The 14,579-nt window shown below is 33.1% G+C and overlaps 3 protein-coding genes across 3 annotated transcripts; all 3 read right to left on the bottom strand.

Moving 5' to 3' along the window:
* Positions 1–1,017: 1,017 nt before the first annotated feature.
* Positions 1,018–4,881, bottom strand: LOC123894575 (protein FAR1-RELATED SEQUENCE 7-like). Its single transcript, XM_045944606.1, has 6 exons — positions 4,743–4,881; positions 4,463–4,576; positions 4,231–4,298; positions 1,835–4,145; positions 1,677–1,740; positions 1,018–1,588 (listed from the first exon to the last, which is right to left on the bottom strand). Exons 4-5 carry the CDS (start codon positions 3,140–3,142, stop codon positions 1,720–1,722), a joined length of 1,329 nt encoding a protein of 442 aa, XP_045800562.1. The 5' UTR covers positions 3,143–4,145; positions 4,231–4,298; positions 4,463–4,576; positions 4,743–4,881; the 3' UTR covers positions 1,018–1,588; positions 1,677–1,719.
* Positions 3,148–3,911, bottom strand: LOC123895988 (protein FAR1-RELATED SEQUENCE 5-like). Its single transcript, XM_045946447.1, has 2 exons — positions 3,259–3,911; positions 3,148–3,202 (listed from the first exon to the last, which is right to left on the bottom strand). Exons 1-2 carry the CDS (start codon positions 3,909–3,911, stop codon positions 3,148–3,150), a joined length of 708 nt encoding a protein of 235 aa, XP_045802403.1.
* On the bottom strand, positions 4,849–9,324 carry LOC123894576 (protein LNK3). The gene is made up of 7 exons (XM_045944607.1): positions 9,100–9,324; positions 7,672–8,058; positions 6,887–6,975; positions 6,701–6,777; positions 5,994–6,104; positions 5,754–5,899; positions 4,849–5,318 (listed from the first exon to the last, which is right to left on the bottom strand). The coding sequence occupies exons 2-7, from the start codon at positions 8,046–8,048 to the stop codon at positions 5,222–5,224; spliced, it is 897 nt and encodes a 298-aa protein (XP_045800563.1). The 5' UTR covers positions 8,049–8,058; positions 9,100–9,324; the 3' UTR covers positions 4,849–5,221.
* Positions 9,325–14,579: the final 5,255 nt, after the last annotated feature.

A 14,579-nucleotide genomic window follows, 5' to 3' on the forward strand; every position in this document is an offset into this window, starting at 1 on the left:
AGATTCGATATCCCACTCTTACGTATTAAAAAAAATCGGTTAATATTTGAGAACTCATCATGAGAGTGGAAACTCTACACATATATTAGCAATTCATGGTTATTGGGATGATATGATGACTACAATAAACAGTCACAATGAGGTAAATTTCATGGAAAAAACAATTAAATTGGTGTTTGTATATGTAATTGACACTCAAATAGGCCACCAACCCTTGCTTCTCAATTTGGTCCCTCGTTTTAAGTGACACGTAGTCAACGGTCAATTTAAAACAACGACTATTTGATGATAAGAATGAAAAAGACATAGTCTAATTTGACGATAAGTTAAAGAATATCAAGGATAATTGGTAATAGAAGGTGAATGAAGACAAAAACTGATTTGACAATTAGAATGGACCAAATTGAAAAACTTTTGATAGAGACAAAAACTAATTTAAAATATTAAAGTCAAGTGAATTTTTTTTTTTGTGTACAAATCAGGAACTTATTTAAGAATGACTTAGAAAAATAAAAACTGAGGTCAATTCAGTGGTTTGCTTAGTATTTTTCTTTAACTTAAAAATTAGAAACTAAGAAATTTTGATTAGTAGTTTCAACCACCAATAAGGGATTAAATGGCCATTTGAGCTACCATTTACTTATAGCCTAGAGAAAGTTTAATAATGCATGAGTGAGTCACGCAGCAAATGCGAAAGTGTTGTTAGTTTCCTCACTCTATACTATTTTTCCCGTCCATAAACATCTACATCTACAAGGCCCTATGAAAGTCTCTCAGCCTATACAGAGCCCTCAAAGAATTAGGCCCAACACCATCAAATCCGAACCAACATGGACACCTCGAAAGAAATTCATTTTTGGGCACGCAAAGTTTTTGCAAATGAAATGCACTTCTTGTAAGAGATAGAAGATAAAAAAAAATTCAATCAAACGGAAAAGGCGAGTAACATACGAAAAAGGATTTTATTTCATTGATCTCTCAATCATGGTGAGCATCATTACATATATAGGCCATAAATTTCATGAATACTCCTATATTTAGGGGTACATGACTCAAGTCTCAGGTGAAGTCATATACTTCCAATCTATTAGGAGGTTTGACTTTTCTTTTGGGTATTTCTTTCAACTGGATCCTCGTGGGCTGCCTCATGACCCAAATAAATAGATCACCCATATAAGAGTATTACCAAACCATTGCCATCAGCATTTATTTCCATCGAACAAATTTTTTCCTTTTGTTTCGATTACATAATTGTCATCAGCACTATCAAATGTTAAATGTGTGGTTTTATGCAAAATTTCGACAACACAGTTTACACATAATAACCAACCCATCAACGTTCACATTAACAAAGGACCATCGAGGCCCTTAAAATTTCACAGAACAAAAACAATTGTCCATTCAACCAAAATTAAAACTACTAGAACAACACACCAAATACGAACAGATACTTTAAATATTACATCAGAACACATAACTAATTAAAAATGAAAAGATACTGAAATGTTCATTTGGCAACATCATAACTGTATAAGACAACGACCATAAAGACAACAACACTGCAGAGTCGCCGGACCAGTGACAAGTCCTGGATCAAACGAAGATGCATTATATTATTACAAGTTTACGCAGTTCAACAAAAAATAAAATAAAACGGTAACTCGTAAGACACTTACCTGATATAACTTTTATTACCACATTCCATAACCATCAACACGTTCAGTATTGCCTTTCATAACCCTACGAACAATGTTTAAAAAAGATTTCAATATTCACTCAACATGTATACAATAAAGAACATAAATTATTTTACTTAATATAACATTTCACTTACAGATTGACCAACGAACTCATAGGAATCGTCATAGTAGTGTCTTGATTCAGATGCCGAATATTGCGTATCTCCACCAAGAGGGGTAGTATGGACGTGAGGACAGCTATGCTTGTTATGACCTACCACGCGATAAACTCCACAGCTACGATGACTTCTATGATTGCTTGGCGTCCCGTTGGGCATTGCACCACACCCTTTGGTTCGAACAACATCAGGGTTCAAAATATCCACTTCTTCGATACCCGTCTGCAGTACTGGAGATAATTCACCACTTTGGTCGCCACTTTGGTCGTTTCTTTTAATTTTCAACCGCCTTATTTCACCACCAAGTATGTCAACAATGTGATTATACTCCTCTAAATCATTAAACACCAACTCCGCAGCAACTTTGCACATCTGCACAATGGCAGAAAATCTAGCAGCCGGTTGTGCATCCCAGTACAAGGAACCACTAGCATAAGTATCACGAATTGAATCTTTGGCATATTTTGACCACCGGGGCAAAACTAAACACTCAGGAAGCTGATCAAAGTCCAGATACAGCATCGTGGCTAAAATATGATCGCATGGCAATCCAAGAGATTCCATCCTCAAACAAGAACATTTAAAATCGATTGGTTCTTCACAAAAGGTTACGTACCATTCACTGCCATCACCGCAATATTTTGAAACATTGAAAATATACCCCATAGACAGTTCTACACTTCCTGTAATACGTAGGAGCACTGCGTTCTTAAGTATAGAGCGGAACAACAAAAATATCTCCTTTGTAAACTGTTTAGCAGCAGATTTCTCAATGGACCTCATGCTCGTTTGTAATACTGGCTCGCCATAATTGGATTGGAAATCAGCCTCGATCTCTCTAAAACGAAAAAAAGTGAGGCACCTGTGAAATTGCTGAACAAAATCAGTCATATTGATCCGAGAGTGTAGAAACTGTCCAATGTGGCTGTGGAGTGCTTCACATCGAGAAGTAGTTCTTATACCCGCAAAGAAACTACCTCTGATATGAGCGGTCGCCCACATTTTCCTTTTCTCGTACATATCCTTCACCCAATTATTGTCTTGCAACCTAAATTTTTCAACCATCTCAGACCAAAGGTTTTCAAATTTCTCAACTTCCATGTCACCCAACATACATCTTTTGATATGAGACATACATTCCGGAATCCCAATGTTGGACGATGCATTCCTTAACAAATGCCATGCGCACAATCTGTGGTGGGAAGTGGGGAATACCCTCCTAATAGCATTTCTCATTGCAAGGTCCCCGTCAGTAATTACTGACAACGGATGCTTGCCATTCATTGCAGTCAAGAATTGTTCCAGCAGCCACACATGTCTCTTCGGTTTCTCGGGTTACAATACCTGTTGCAAACACTATGGTCTGATTATGGTGATTAACCCCGGAAAACACAACAAACGGGCAATTGTAATTGTTTTTCCGGTAAGTGGCATCGAAGGCCACAACATCACCAAATATTTCGTAGTTCTTTCGACTTTCCCCATCACACCAAAATAGCCGCTCAAGCCTTCTTTCCAAGTCAATGGAATGTGTGACAAACATTAGTGGGTCTTTGGTGCTGAGATCTCTGAGATACCTCACTGCACGGCACGTATCAGAATACACTTCTTTGCGCTGTTTCCCAACTTGGTTGTACAAATCCTTTTTAACAAACCCCACTTTGTGGAAACCGCCAGATGCATTAGCCATCGAACCATACACCTGATATGGTCTTATCCCTGCCGTTCGGTTGCGCTCAATCTCATCTATATCACCTTGAGCCATTTTCCTATATGCTGGTAAAAAACCACACATTGTTCCATTCAACAGCTCATGGTTGTGTTCAAATTCAAATACGGTGACATACCATCTTCTGGATCTGATGTCTATGTGCACTCTACATTTTGCCATACACCCACGTCTTGTTGTGTTCTTTTGTTGACGTTGTCGATCTTCCGGATTTAAACCCTGCGAATGTCTAAATCCTTCGCGGGAACATAAAAATGTTTGCTGCAAAACATGCCGCTCCCGATTTCTAATCACATGGCCTTTGCGAACAGAAAACCCAGACATTTTAGCAAATCAACAATAAAACTTGTAGGCCACATCCAAGCTCGCAAATTCGTATTTTGATATATCAGTTAAATGAAAATTTTCTACAGATATTTTCTTTATATCTGCCATGTCTCTTATAACAACAGTGTCTTCTTCAGCAGTATAACTTCCAGCATCATGTTCACTTCCATATTCATTTGAATTGCTATCATGTTCAGGACTTGACATGTTACTACCGTCACTTACATCGTCCTGTGTTATAGTATAATTTTAGCGAAAAACCACAATGATTTAATTGACATTCATACTGGAAAATAACCCTATCACTACAACTTACCGTTTCGAGATCCAAGTTGGTAACCTCCGGATTTTCACAGCTTAATTCTCCTTCCATTGTCTCCAATCCTAAACGTTTCAAAACATAAATATGAAGATTTAACCCAACCAGATGACATAAACATCTTCCAATTGTTTAACATACACATACAGATACACATAATCGTCTATTGCATAATTTTGTTCCCTAAAGTTAAAATCATACTTCTGCAAGCAACTAACAATATACTTACGATTAATTCTGCAGGTGGGCTTGCTCTTCTTCGCTGATTAGAGATCCGATCTGCTCTTCAAATTGAATTCATCGGCGACAATGGTTTCTCATCAAGGTTCAGAGAACAATCGTTCTATCGATGATAAGTCTCAGTCAAAAGTGAATAATTTCCCTTCTAATTTCTATTAATAAAGTATTGTTTTTAATGAATAAATAAATCAATTTGCCAAATATTTAGAAACATTATTTATTATGTCTAAAACTAAATAGTAAAATAATAAAAAATATATTGGTATTACCGGTTCCACCTTCTATAGCAGGTATTTAGGTCTCCCACTGGTAGGAGACATGCCAAGGTCTCCCATGCTAGAATTGGCCTATAAACTATTAACAAAAATGATGATCTTACCCAAGTTTGCAAACAGTTAGTTGATAAACTCAATCATTTACATTCAGTGGATCACTAATAGCTAGTTAATAAATTCACTCATAAACACTCATAGCACAATAGCAAAGTGTTACACTTACACACCTAAGAATCTTGTCCCTAACTTAGCAACTAATAAACATAATTACTTACTGGAGTACATTACAATCAAAATTGAGCTGGGTGGAAACAGCTATTCCTTCAACAAAACTTACATAATACCTATAATTTTTCAGGTACAAAGTGCTTAATAATTTACAGGGAATTGGTTTTTTTAACTTATTACTTATAATTTTCAGCTCAAAATTGCATTGCTAACCAAATTCGGGCATGAACAACCTCTTAATTGGATCAACATTCACAATATGCGGTTCCGTTGAACATGAGATTTGCGACCGCTCTGTCAACACTGTTGGTCTCTGATTCCATCGGTTGCTCGTCCTCAGACCTAAATAAATACCAAGGTAACATTTTAAATAAGGTTGTCATCACTTATCATATGCTTGAATCATAAATTGGTTTTGCTTATTATATGACATGTTTGGATGTTCTCGAGTAGAATTGATTTTGCCTGTTGAAAAAACTATGTTGATTTATGTCAAACTAGTTTCTAAAGTAAAAACATTCAAACATGATCATCCAAAATCAGTTTTTAAAAAACCTCACCCAAACACATACTTCAAATCCTGGTAAAGAAAACATAAGTGTATGTTTGGATGAGGGGTGAGTTTGGCAAAATCACAGCGAAACGGTTATTTTGTTGAAGCTTCAAAGTGTAACTTTTACTAAAATCACGGTGGCCGGGTGGCCGAGCGTGATTCTGACAATCTCACTGTCAATCCAAACATGCACTAGAAGTATACAGCAAATCTAAATCATGTACCTTAGGGATTCATTGTGAACTGCCCATGGCATTGGCTCTTGCATGCTAACATCTCCATCAAGATCATCGACTACAAGCTGTTGTTTTGTATCCCTGGCGAGGCGGTAAAGTGCATCTCGGAAGCTAATTCGAGTCTTATCAGTGAACTGGTTAAGAGAGATAGGGAAAAGATGTATTAGCAACAAATATAATTACACGTAAGTCAGATGTTAAGGATTTCACAGTTCTTAATTATGTTACCTGTGAAATTATTGCTTCAAGATTCTGCAGTGTTGATTCTTCAATAGATGAGTGATTACCCATTCCTTCATCTCCACTGAATTGCTCGGAAAGATCCATGATTTTGAGTGTCTGTGGCATAAAAGATAAATAACTTAATAGATATTACATTAAACTATAAGGATACCGATGAAGCACCGACACAGGCACAAACACAAACACTGGAGACGATACAAACATTGACACCGGTAATAATTTGAGAAATGGAATATTGAAATGAAAGTTGTTTTCATAAGTTATCTTGAAGAGCTTGTGGAGATAAACTGAAAACAGCTTATGGACATTTCATAAGTTGTTTTCATAAGCTCTTCAGAACAACCTCACACGTGTAAATGTAAAATAGGCCAATCCAAACAGTCCCTTAGAATAAAACAAAAACTCCAAGATGACATCAATAATAGGCACAAAATTTTAGACCGAGAAAATATCTGAAAGAGAATAATGCTCATTCTGTGTCGTAAGGACTAAATAAAGACATTATTGAAAAGCTTGGTTGGTGTTAGAATGAAATAATCTATACTACTGTATAGAAAATGACTTGCAGACCACATAAACAAGATAATTTGGATCTGACTACAAAAGTTTCGCAGACTATACCGTGGCATATATCTTACAAAGAAAAGATGAACTACAGATTCGTGATTTTAAAACAATCATCAGAATTATACCTCTATATTCAAGCAATCATCGGAATTCGAGTTGCATGGAACAAACTCGGAAGCTTCAATATCTTTCTGATATCCACCTGATGGAAAGAATGCATATGTATTAAGCAACTTTGTACAACCAAAGAAATCTTTTCGGCTACATATTATTCACAATAAAGTATAAAAACGTGTAAAAAGGGTTATTACCGGTTGAATTGCTGCATTGATTTTCAGGATAAAAGTAAAATGACTTGTTTAGGTTTTCAGCACATGGATAATCTTCAAGTATAGAATCCCTGCATTATGTGAAACATGTGAAGCTGTAAGAATAAGACATACTCATATGAATCGGAATAATTTCATGCCTATGGTAGCCAGTAAGCATTGAATGTCTCGTTTAAAAATTCATTTGTGATGCAACATTAAAAAATATAAGATAATTTTCACGATAGAATCGTCATTAAAGAAAATAGTAGCCCTTACCCTGCTATAACAAGTTCATGCTTATAGAGTTCGGAAGAACCATTATGTATTGGCTCCAATGATAAAGATAAGATTTAAATATATTTTTGATCCCTGCAAATATATCAGTTTTTGTTTTTAGTCCATGTAAAAATATCTTTTTTTTTTATTTTTAGTCCTTGCAAATATAGCATTTTTTGCTTTTGATCCTTAGTGTTTTGTTTTAGTCTCTACAAAATTCGTTCATATTGAAATTGGCCCGTGTAATATAATACTCATTTTAGTCCTTGTGTAACACATATTTTGAGGGACTAAAATCGACTATTCCACATATTACGCAAACCAATTTCAATATTTTTAAAGGGACTAAAAGTAAAAAAATAGTATATTTATAAGGACAAAAAACATATTTAAACCTAAAGATAAATTTGGTAAAATTTGGAATGCAAAAACACAAGAGAGCATTCAATTTGAACTGGAGTTGCTAAAATGCAAAGCATGCTCATGATGCTAGACGATTATTATCATACAAGAAGATGTCATCGGTCTGTTCGAAACTTGATGATAGTTCTTGAAGCTGATAATTTTGCTGCTGATGATGTTGATGACGTGAGAGCCGTGTTTGTTGAAAAGATTGTTCAGTTAAACTTGAACTGCTAGATTGATCTTTATCATAGGAAGAAGATTCAAATTTGACTGCATTATTACTGAAACTTTTGCCGTTGAAATTGAAGTTGGCTTCTGTTGTATTTGAATCCATGGTCATAAAGCTTTTAGGTGAGTTGTAACCTTCAGGTGCAGATATTCCCCATTTTGACCAATTCTCCGGTGAATGATTCTGAGCCAATAAATCTTGATCGCTCGGTACAACAAAATCGTTAGTTCCACATCCATAGTACCAATCCATGGTGAATAATCTGTACATGTTTAAAACATAACAAGATTAGTATATAGAAATTGGAATTTATAATTGAAAATATGTAGAATTTTCTGTCTCAGATCTAAAAAAGCTTTTTGATTACCATGAAAAGTAAACTTCAACTAATAACTATCTTATGTTTCATCAATCACTTTTTCACTCTAGATCTCAATTTATGGAAACTTAATTGAACATTATTTCTTATAGAATCCCTTTAGAACATGTTATCAATTGCCGATCGCGGAAAATAACAGTTTTGTTCAAATTCTGCTAAGCAAAAATCTACTTCTCAGTTTCATTGAATAACTGATGTATATAGACCAGATTCATCGGTTATTCAATGATCTGAAAAGTGAACTTTAGTAGTGCTAAAGCCACAATATTTGACAACACTTTGTACTAAATAATGTATTCCAGAACAATAGCGATTTGAACAAATCCAGCCGCTATTTGACAAAACTTCTTTAGAACAAAGTATTAAACTTACAAGAATTAACCCAAAAAACTAAGAACAACAAGCTAATAGACTAAAAAGTTCTTACTGCTTAGGACAAAATTGAAGAAACTAAGCCATAAAAACAAGTCATCTTGATAAAAGCCTTTTACACAAAGATAGAAAATCACAAAAGAAAAACACTTTGCAAAAATTCTTTGAACATAAAGAGTAAAAAAACAAATGAAAAACCATAAATCCTCCAACACATGATTCAAGAAACTCAATTAAAAGAAGCATAGGAAAGTAATTTCCATATAACTTTCTCATCAAAGACTAACCAAACCATCACTCACAACCCTTTTTTACCCTTATCAAAAAAATCAAAACCCACTTCATATAACCTTTAAAATCATCAAAAACAAGTCTCAAAAACCAAAAAACTAAAAGAGAAAAAACCCAGAAAAAAAAAATTAAAACTTGATCAAAATACAAAACACCACATATAATTCCCATCAAAACTTCAAAACTTGAACTTCAAATAAAACCACTCCTTACTACTCCAAATATAACAAAACATGAGAAGAAAAAGAAGAAAAAAAATACCTTTCTTGCAAGATTGATGAAGAAAACTTAACAAACAAATGAATCCGATTGAAAACTATATGAAGCAAATAACAAAACTTGTTGAAAGGAAGGAACCAAGAGTGTTTTTTTGTTCTTTGTTTGTTTGAGTTTTTGTGATAGCTGAAAAATAGAGAGGCGGCTATAGCAAATGTTGAGTTGTTTAACAAGTTGGAAATATTATAATGAAATATATTTGGAAACCGTAAGAAGAGTTAAGAAACAAGGGACACTTGTAAGAAAAACAATAGGTGAGAGAAAGATGCTTTATTATGTGTTTGTGGCTGAGAATGTTTTGGTGATGAGTTTTGTGGCTTAAAGCTCTCCATCTAAATCTTAAATGTTATTGGGACACGTTGCATGTGGGTCATGTTTTAGATCTCAGCAGCTGGATTTCATGGCTAGAAATGAAAGATCCTATATTCAATCAAAGACTTTTTTCAAGCCAAAGTTAGATGGATATGCTTTGAAAATCACAAACTATACTAGTAATATTATACGCTACTCTCTCCGATCTTAATTATAAGTAAATTTTTATTTTTTCAGATTAATTGAATAATTAATGTGTTTGACCTCAATTATATACTAGATATATTAATTTGAGTCAGGATCCGTTGACACCAACTAGTTTGACACCAAATGTTACACCTCTCAATAACGTTTTAACCGATATAAATTTTATAAAATCCACCGTTGGATTGAAAGTTTACATCATATAGATCATTTGTGTAAAATTTCAAATAAATCCAAAATCATTTGATATGTTATTGAGATACATCAAAATTAACGGTTTTTGTATTTTTTTAAATGCCGTTAATCTTTATGTGTCTCAATAGCATATCAAATGATTTTGGATTTGTCTGAAATTTTACACAAATGATCTATATGATGTAAAATTTCAATCAAACGGTGGATTTTATAAAATTTATATCGGTTAAAACGTTATTGAGAGGTGTAACATTTGGTGTCAAACTAGTTGGTGTCAACGGATCCTGACTCTATTAATTATTCAATGAATTTAAAAAACGAAAATTTGCTTATAATTAAGGTCGTAGAAAATGTTTTCTTAGGATAAAATTATAAACAAAATTATAATGATATATTTGATTTTAGGCGACGTTTATTGTGCACCAGTGTACTAAGTCTTGCACAGTGCACTACTCTCAATAATCTTATTACAAATACAAATTTTATAAAATTTACCATTAAATTGAAAATTTATATCATATAGATCATCATATAAATTTATAAAAAAAAATTGAAAATCATTTGATATATTATTAATACCTGTTAAAATTAACGGTATTGGAATTAATGTACTTCCACCCGTCAATCTTAAAACTAGATAATAATAAATTTAAAACAATCATTTATCCATTTAGAATTCTAGATACATTAATTATTCAATAAATTTAAAAAACAAGAATTTGCTTATAATTAAGGTCGTAGGAAGTGTTTCCTTAGGATAAAATTATAAACAAAATTATAATGATATATTTGATTATAGGCGACGTTTATTGTGCACCAGTGTACTAAGTCTTGGACGGTGCACCACTCTCAATAATCTTATTACAAATACGAATTTTATAAAATTTACCATTAAATTGAAAGTTTATATCATATAGATCATCCATATAAATTTATAAATAAAAAATTAAAAATCATTTGATATATTATTAAAACCCATTAAAATTAACGGTATTGGAATTAATGTACTTCCACCCGTCAATCTTAAAACTAGATAATAATAAATTTATCATTTAGAATTCTAGTATTATGAACATTATCCACCATCAGTGTCAAATAAATGGATAAATGGTTGTTTTAAATTTACTAGCATCTAGTTTTAAGATTGACCAATGGGAGGACATTAATTCCATTTACTAGTGGAGGTTCATTTGAAGATATGGTTTTTGGCCTGTCTTTTATAGGTGGTTTGGTTGACTTTGAGGAATTTGGTTTGAGACTTGGCACCAAGTAGCTATAGTTTTTGTTTTGTATGAACTAACTCAATATAGAAAGTGACATCAAGAGAATTCGAACTTGAAATATTAAGAGGATCATACAGCGAAAAATAAAGATAATGCATACTGTCTTTTCTATATTTAAATATCACATTTCCATCCAAATTATGAGACCCTATTTTTTTATAATATGTAATATTTTTTCTATTCCTAACCACTCATATTTAGTTCCTTCAAAAGAAAAAAAACTCATGTAAATTCACCGATTCAACATGAATTTAAGATGAATTTGGTCCACAAAGATATTGTGTTTTCATTAAATCCAAAGACATGTGGTTAGGAATTAGGATGTTGTTGATGATTCATTATCTACTCTCTCCATTTTACTTAAAAAAAATGGGGGCGTACTTGTTTGTGTGATAATGCTTCTTTTCTGATTCAAAAAATAATAATAATGCTTTTTTTCTCTTTTAAACTTATGTGGATAAATCTTTTCTACTTTATATTATAGACCAGTGTTTTGTTTTTGTGATTTTTTATGTCAATATGAAAAGCGGAGTTCATTTATATGACAATAAAAAACATACTCGATTCTTATTTAGAAGTAGCCGTCGTGATTTCTAAGAGCTTCTACAATTTAAAGAAACGCATACCTTCACATTCAAAACCTTCGTCAAAATATGTAGTAAATAAAGTATTGTTAAAAAAATGTAGGAATGTAGTTGTTGAATAAGATTATGTCATTCTTCCCAACTCCAATTTATCATCATTAATTCTTACTTTTTTTTACTAGTGTTAAGAAGAAACCATAATATAATTAATAACTACAACTTGATCAAAATACTAAACACCACCTATATATATTTCAATTAAAACTAAACAACTTAAATTTCCATAAAATCACTCATATTCACACATGATTACTGCTCCAAATACATTTCTTGCAGTTGATTGTTAAAACAAACAAAAAAATCACTCCACTTAAAAACTACATACCAAATTATGAACACAACTTCTTCAAAGGGAGCCAATTGTATATTTTTTATAGCTAAAGAAAATAATGAGGCGGCTATGGCTTGGTTTTGTTTTTTAATAAGGGTGAATTCTTCGGCACATGTCTTATTTGAATATGTAGCAATATATCTGTTGAGGTGGATAATTCTAATAGATTCAATGTTATCTAAAATCTGAATAAAATGTTTATCGGAGTGTTCATCTCTAATATATTTGATTGAAATATATTTCAAAAAATCCCAAAGATGAGTTAAAAACTTAAGAAGCAAGAAACACTGGTATCAAAAACAAAAGCCAAAGGAAAGAAGCTATATTAGAATTTAGAAGTTTGTGGCTCAAAATGTTTTGCTGCAAATGTGTGTGGTCTAAAGTCTCCATCTAAAACTGAAATACTATTGGGCCAGCTGGCAATGTGAGTCCCATTTTAGATCTAAATATATGGATTTCATGGCTAGAAATGAAAGATCCCATTTACAAAAGACTTTTGTTTGTGCTTCAAAAACAAGTAACAGTGTTAGATATGCTTTGAAAATCACGTTCTCACTTCTCAATCTCAATAAGCCACTAGTAGTATACTATACTACTGTATAGTACCCTACCGTTTTATTGGACGCGTCTCATGTTAATTGTGGATAATACATATTAATGCTATCATCTTCATAAGTGATTCATCATAGACAAGTGATTAGTATTATAACAAAACGAATTTTATAGAATTGATTGTTGGATTGAAAGTTTATATCGTATAGATCATTCATAAAAAAATTTAAAAAAATAAAAATTATTTGATATGTTATTGAGATGCGTCAAGAATAACGGTATTTAAGAAAAACTCATAAACCGTTAATTTTAATTGGTCTCGATAACATATCAAATAATTTTCAACTTTTCTAAAATTTTTTATGAATGATCTATATGATATAAACTTTCAATCTATTGATAGGTGGCATTGGCGCCCTGATCCTGCCACAGGTTACTCTGTTAGAGGAGGAGATGTTGGGGGAGTGTCAGTCTTTACTTTTTAACATTTTTGTGCAGACTCATTCTATTGATAGGTGGCATTGGCGCCCTGATCCTGCCACAGGTTACTCTGTTAGAGGAGCATATCAACTTTTTACTTCTCATGTATCGGTTACTATGGATGGCGCGAATAATCTCATTTGGCACCCTCAGGTTCCTTTGAAGGTTTCTATTTTCGCGTGGCGTTTATTGCGTGACAGGTTGCCCACAAAGGACAATCTGATCACTCGAGGTGTTTTATCTTCTACAGCTCAGTCTTGCGTTTTTGGATGTGGAGAGGCCGAGTCAGTCTATCACTTGTTCATCTCTTGTAGTACTGTGGTTTCTCTTTGGGATTTAGTGCATTCGTGGATTGGTATTCCTTTGGTGGATTTCACTACTTTGCATGACCATTTTGTTCAGTTTGCATCTTTAGCAGGTGGCTCTCGTGCGCGTCGATCTTTTTTACAGCTCATTTGGCTTGCTTGCGTTTGGGTTGTATGGACGGAGCGAAACCATTGATTGTTCACAGGATCAGCAGATACGCCCCATACGTTGTTGGACAAGATCAAGCTATTCTCTTTTAGGTGGTTGAAGTCGACGAGTGTTACGTTAGCTTATAACTACCATAGCTGGTGTGGTCTAGTCCTTTGATTTGTTTGGGCTTTGTATGATTTGTATTTGTTTTTGCTTCTTTGACTCTTTGTAAACTCTTGTAGTCTATCCTAGTACGTCTTGTGCTGGGGAGGCTGTTGTGGTAATATATCTCATTTTAGCTTGTTCAAAAAAAAGGTTAAGTTAATAGTTATTAAAAATATTATTGGAGGGATTAAAAGTTTGAATCTCAAATTTTCTACTTTTTTATATTTATGATGTGCGGATTTAGTCACTAGACTATTGAATAAAAAGAAGAAAAGAGAAAACATAATATAAAATGCTAGAAATGTTTTTACCACTTTTAAAATGTGATTTTTTTTTGTCCCGTGAGCTTAGCTGAATTGGCAAGACATTGATTATATATGCAGCGGACCGAAATTTGAACCCCGGTCATCTCATTTATCCACGTTAAAAGCATGAATATCGGCATTGTTTGCACTGTTCTTTAACTGTGTGTTGTCAGGATATTGCCACTTTCATTGCTCCCAAAGTAAAAACGTCTCTTACTGCAACAACGCTCTTAAGGGTGTGGACATAGTTTTTTTTTTTTTTTAACAACTAAATACTTGCTTTTTTGTTAGTTTTTGTGGGGTCTGATGGGACCCATTTGAGAGTTTTTAGTAAGTTGTATGGATATTTAAGAAATATGGTTGAGTTGTTTAAATAATTAAAAAATGTAAAATAATATAAAAAATTGAACGGGACCCACTTAAAGAACTCATATTAGTGCAATGGATAATGGTGCTCTAAGGATGGAATTTTTAGTCATTAGACCAAAAAAATATGATTTTAATTGTTTGGATTTGTGTCAATAAAAACTTATTTAAA

Source organism: Trifolium pratense, linkage group LG7, assembly GCF_020283565.1.
Source record: "Trifolium pratense cultivar HEN17-A07 linkage group LG7, ARS_RC_1.1, whole genome shotgun sequence".
Taxonomy (NCBI): Eukaryota; Viridiplantae; Streptophyta; class Magnoliopsida; order Fabales; family Fabaceae; genus Trifolium; species Trifolium pratense.

Coding starts and splice junctions, on each gene's coding strand:
- LOC123895988 (XM_045946447.1), bottom strand. CDS start 3,911: ATGTCTGGGTTTTCTGTTCGCAAAGGCCATGTGATTAGAAATCGGGAG. Junction 3,203..3,258: donor AAAAACAATTACAATTGCCC/GTTTGTTGTGTT, acceptor TGTTTGCAACAG/GTATTGTAACCCGAGAAACC.
- LOC123894576 (XM_045944607.1), bottom strand. CDS start 8,048: ATGGATTGGTACTATGGATGTGGAACTAACGATTTTGTTGTACCGAGC. Junction 6,976..7,671: donor CAGACCGATGACATCTTCTT/GTATGATAATAA, acceptor CACATAATGCAG/GGATTCTATACTTGAAGATT. Junction 5,319..5,753: donor GTTCACAATGAATCCCTAAG/GTACATGATTTA, acceptor GTATTTATTTAG/GTCTGAGGACGAGCAACCGA.
- LOC123894575 (XM_045944606.1), bottom strand. CDS start 3,142: ATGAATGGCAAGCATCCGTTGTCAGTAATTACTGACGGGGACCTTGCA. Junction 1,741..1,834: donor ATGAGTTCGTTGGTCAATCT/GTAAGTGAAATG, acceptor CATTGTTCGTAG/GGTTATGAAAGGCAATACTG.